The 6,000-nt window shown below is 32.4% G+C and overlaps 1 protein-coding gene across 1 annotated transcript in view; it reads left to right on the forward strand.

The window, feature by feature from the left end:
* Smp_159790 (putative kif1) overlaps positions 1-2,943 on the forward strand; it is a gene marked incomplete at both ends in the record, with an annotated part of 93,627 nt that extends 90,684 nt beyond the window's left edge. The window contains 1 exon segment of the mRNA XM_018793292.1: positions 2,700-2,943. Coding sequence (XP_018647819.1) covers positions 2,700-2,943 — 244 coding nt within the window.
* Between the last annotated feature and the right edge of the window lie 3,057 nt (positions 2,944-6,000).

The raw sequence follows: 6,000 nt of genomic DNA on the forward strand, positions 1-6,000 counted from the left end.
AGGGTTGGTAAGTGAATAATTAACAAGGTCAAAACGTGATCCAAGATGAATAGATAAATTGACCTGTCCAGAAGCTAGAATAAGTAATGTGGGCTTAAAATAGTAACCGACACTACACTGGTATTAGACCAGGTGGAGAGTCATCCAGTTTTTTACCAACTATAATACTAGTAGTGTTTCTGTGGTGAAGTAGTTTAAACTATATTCACCACTCATTATTGGACATTATATATATATAATATATATATATATACTTACAGACAAACGCTAGTACCATATGGCTTTGTGTAAGAGTCCATGTGTTTTTTTATTGCTTAGGACAAACGTAATCACTTTTTTCTCATAGTATATAACTCCCTACTTATCTATTTTAAGACTTCAAATGAATGCCTTTAAACATAAAAGAAATTTAGTCAGACAATGTATTGTGATTTTGACGTGTAGGATACCTTACTAATAATGTTTTATGTATATTTCAATAGAAAGTTCTATTGTTAGATATAGTCAAGTTATTTTGATGGAGTTCTGTTCTCTGAGCTGGATGGTTTGGTCATGGAGCTTTCATCGTCCTTCTGATTAACATCATCAGCACAAACTTCGGGTAGAAGCTCCACGACCAAACCAGAGAGAACAAAACTCCATCAAAATCACCCACCTGAGCTACAAATCTTCTCCACCATCTCATAGTCAAGTTAATTTAATTAGTTGCAAAACTGTCCTTACAAGTTATTTATTTACTAAAACAAGAAATACATGTTCAAAAACACAACAAGTATTTCAAAGATAATAATAAGTAATCAGTGATTTGCAAGTTCACATCCAAATCAAATTTAAGCATTTCCAGAGGTATTTTTGGGGGAATGAAGTATGAGTATTCGATTTATTAAGGAATTTTTCAAAATTTATAACATGATATAGGTTACTATGATGAACCAGTGGCCTATAAAATGATAATTTAATGTATTAGGTTATATAATTCAAGATTTCAGTGAATTAAAGCTAATTAATAAATCTAATAAACATCATGGAACAAAATAAGGTCAAAAACTCATTTTTGTATCGGTTGTTTGAATCTTCCCATTTATGTTTAGTACTGCCATTTATCAGTCTCTTATTGATACATGTGCATTTTGTGCATATTGCCTTGATATTTCCTTAAGACACAAGGAATATACTGAAAGATGGATGGTGGCTACCAGTAGAATCAAGAACTCGCGTTTCGTCTTATTTGAGACTCGTCAGCTGGACGTACCTGCATCTCAGTGTTAATGTTCATTTCAGGACGCGAACCCAGTACCATATGCCACAAACGCCATCGCTAGTGACGATCTGAATTCAGTAGCTAAGTGGAACACACAATGGCGTTTGAAGCCAATGGTACTGGGTTCGAATCTCAGAGTGAACATCAACTCTGAGATACAGGTACATCCAGCTGATGAGTCTCAAATAGGACGAAACAGGCGTCCTAGATTTCACTGCCAGCTACCATCTATCCATGCATGTAGGGACAAAAAATGTCTCTGTTTTTTCAGCATCTTTCTCATCAAAAATATATTTTGTATATGAAGATGTCTTTCATAAATGATTATTACATCGATTAAATATCAACAAGTGAAGAAATAAATGTTAAATGTAATGCAAAATATTTGAATACAATAGCATAACTGTTGTATAAGAACTTCAGGAATATATAATCTAAATCATGGTAGATACAATTTTTAATGGAGGATATATATATTTATACATATGTAGAGTTACATTTGGTTTTAAATCTTTACCAGCATTGTATCGTATTCGTAATTTATTTATTTATTTATTTAAACTTATAAATATTGGTACAAGGAAGCACCAGATACATATGCGCCTTACAAATGTCATTTGATTTGTGTGAGGGCTATGATACTGTCCAGGTGCCCAAACTGAAACAGGTGGTTTTCTTAGGGTGCCACACCCGGAACCTTTGACCTAAAGGTCTAATCCACAAGGCAATGGAGCATTGTGAGGAGATGCAATTCCATAGTAACCGGTGACCAACGATTGACTCATATGCTATTTGTTCCTTCAGGATACTGGATTCCATGTGCACCATTGGTTTGGAATCAGGGTTTTCTAACTCCCCTAGGTGAACTTTCCGTGTCCACCAACCCGGTAAAAGCGCCGGACATTTGCTTTTCATCCTCTCAATTTCGTAAACAACGTCCAAGCCACGAGAAGGCAGTGAGTAGGACTTCCCTGACAGAGGCTATATACGCGTGGCCATGTGATTGCATTTGGAGAGGGAGAGCGGACTCTCCCCACTCTTGGCCGTACCAGGGCATATGGGGGCCTACTCCTAATTATTTTCCAACTACTTACTAATATATCTTTGGAATGTTCCATTTTTCTCCTTCTCCATTCACTTATTGAAGGGATGTCTAATGAGCGATATAATACTATTCAGATTATTAATCTACTTTAAACTATATTCCAGATGTATAAAATACAATCTCTAATGAAACTTTCATTTAATAATACGACTAGTAAACATTTTCATACTGTGAATTAAATAATTATAAGTGATTACACAAACGATGGAGCCATTTACACATCATCATTTAATCATTGAATTATACTTCTACTTAGTAATTATCTATAATTTAATAAATTTTTTGTTTGTTTGTTTGTTTATCCAATTTCTAACGCCTTTTTTTGTTTTAAAGTATGAATATGGCGTATCATACAAAAGACGATTTATTAGATGATACAAAAATAAATTCTGTTCATTTAATTTCTGATAATCAATCAATTATGTCGCCAACGTCATTATTTCCAAGTAAAGTAAATATGTTCACGCTGATAACAAACACGCGAACTTTATTAATACAAACAATAACAGAAGATGGTTCAGATATACATGATTGGCTTTATGCACTTAATCCTTTAAAAGCAGGTGAAATTCGGTAAGAATAAAAAGGAACAAACCTTTTTTTATAGTTTGAATAATTACGGCTATTTATTCATTAATAAAGATGAAAGCTATGTTAAATCATTAATTCCTTTATTTGATTTCCATTTCATATATTTAGCACATCGCTATTTTCAACTGTGAAAATATTATAAGCAAAGATGGATAGTGGCTATCAATGGAATCCAGGGCGCGATTTTCGTCTTATTTGGGACTCGTCAACTGGATGTACCTGCATCTCAGAGTTGATGCCAATAAGAGACTGATCAATAGCAGTCTTAAACATCAATAGTAAGATTCAAATAAACAATACCAAATGAATTTAAAACTCACCCCATTGCACAAGCAAATGGCCATAAGAACTCAGTAACTGAGTGGATGACGCGATGGCGTTTGAAGCGAAAGGTACTGGGTTCGAGTCCCAGAGTGAACATCAACTCTGATATACAGGTACATCCAGCTGACGAGTCTCAAATAGGATGAAACGCGAGTCCTGAATTCCACTGCTAGCCACTATCCATCGTTTATTATAATGCTTGTGAATTAAGGTTATATCAAGGCAGGATGCATATATGCCAATTAGAGACTGATCAATCGCAGTACTAAACATCAATGGGAAGATTCAAACAAGCAATACCAAGTGAATGTGAAAATATTATTTTAGATTTATCCAATAAAACAAAAGAATTGGAATAAAACTGATCAAAAATGTTTAGAAATTGAAATGTTTGGTAGCTTATTAATGTTGTAATATTCTTAACGTATACATTCTTAGAACAACATATGTAAGCGTATGACATAAGACAAAACTGTTATAATACAGGATGTTTTATGCGCAGACAATTACATTGTAATCGTCCACATGGGATTGAATAAAGCTATTATTATTGGTTTTTCATTACTATAATTTATTAGGAATAAATAGAGTAGTTCTATTTCAGATAATGTTTATATCCACTTTTGAAATTATCCATTAGTTATTCGGGATATTTTCGCTTTATAACTGAGAGTAGCACCTGGAAAGTAGCCTCAAATATGTTCTTGACACATCTGCCAGATGTATATATGTCTAAGTGTTGATATTAATACCTTAGAGCATTATTTGTTAAGTAACTGTGTACTTATAGCCAGCAACTTGTGTACATTGTGTAATGTCGTCTTTGATTTATATTGTAAACTCTGATAATGGTATACAGATTAATTTAGAATCGCAAACAGAACGAAAGGCGCGTCTTGGAGTTTACCTGTAATTCTAAAGCATGTATCAAAAATGTCTGCTTTTTAATCCTTATATGACTGTATAGGCTGGAAACAAATTATTATATTACTGAAATAATATCGTTTAGCTTTTAACCAGTTTTAAATTATCTTTAATTTACATTTTGTAAATAACAAAGAATCAACAGCTTTTTAAAATCTTTCAGTTTACAATAAATATATTTTGTATATATCTAACAGATACACTGTCAAGTTCTCAGTTTAGCTTAAGTTGCTCATAAAAGAATAGCATACATTCATATGATCGAAACTATCATACTGTAGTGAACAAGAAGACGAGTGGGGACAATCGAATGTTTTCGACACGTAAATTACAGACTAAAATCTGACAACTATACAGTAAACAGTTAATTTACAAACTATTAATCAATTGTCTCTCTCAGTCCATCGTCTCCGATTTTATTGTTCATGCATTTCATACCAGTGGCGTTTCGTTCCCATTCTTTCCTTATCTATTTTCGACTGTAATACATTCTAAGCCAGGCCATCGTCATATACTACTTATATGGATATAAGTAACACCACAATACAACTGAATTTTCTGTGTTTAAATATATATTACATTACATTTCATCTTTATCCAATGTTAATACCTTTTAACAATCTTATTCAATATGAAAGAAATCCAAACACAATAACTGTATCTGCTCTTTTCTCTTTTTTCTAATGATTCGTGTCAACTAGTGTTTTCATATCGGTCATCATATTAAATATGAAACTTTTAATAGAAACTTTTATTGGCATTGCATAGAAACAAATTGATTCAAAACATATATATTTGGATAAATGATCATTGATTTCAATGTTTTTTAGATGTTTACTTATAATTAGAGTTTTCATTTCTTTTGTTTTTAATGATAACTATTGATTAATTAAATCAATAATAATGACCCCTACTCTAATTAATAAGTATTTTTTTTGTTTTTCAATGTTTACATTACTAATTCATTATTTCTTTAAGCATTAATTATAATTGATATAGTACTATGCATTGATCAGATTATTTGATATTGTTGATGTCTATATGATGTATATATAACTCTATAGAGTATTTAAATCATTTATGAAGATAAATGACCCATCAATGTGAATATTCTTTTTTTGGAAATAAATAGTCATACAATTAGAATGATTTTAATGGTAAGAAAACGCAAAAATTTAATAGTTGAGTCAACTGAAACCCGGAAGCCCTGGACAGCCGTTCCGTCCTAGCATGAGACTCCACAGCAGTGCGCACCCACGATCTTGTCTCGCAAGATTCGAACCATAGACCTATCGGTCTTGCGCACGAACGTTTAATCTCTAAACAATATAGCCGGCATCCAACGGTTTTAACGTCTAACTTCAACCAATCCAATGCTAGAAAGTGTTTAAATTATTTCGTTGTAAAGGTGAACTGTATTGAGTTAAAGTTCTGGTGAGAATATAAACGCTAGGATGAAGGTACATGAATGTGAATTGTTTTAATAAGGATTGAACACTCGTCCTAGACTTCACTGTCAGCTATAATACATATATTCCGTGTAAAATTTGGCTAATACTGTTTGACAAGAGCAAATCAAAAACAAATACTTATCTACATCCTTTGAATGTTGTTAAGTATGTTAAACGATTAGAAAACCCAAGATCATATTTTTTTAAAATTTGTCCTTTTTTTAAATGTATATCTACTGGACTGATAGTAGTCAGTCTGTTGCGAGATTTATTGTTTGGGTGGATGGATTAACGTAACACATTTTTAACAGTTTTGGATACCAGATAATAATAAAATCCTGATC

This window comes from Schistosoma mansoni, chromosome 1, assembly GCF_000237925.1.
Source record: "Schistosoma mansoni strain Puerto Rico chromosome 1, complete genome".
In the NCBI taxonomy this organism is placed as follows: Eukaryota; Metazoa; Platyhelminthes; class Trematoda; order Strigeidida; family Schistosomatidae; genus Schistosoma; species Schistosoma mansoni.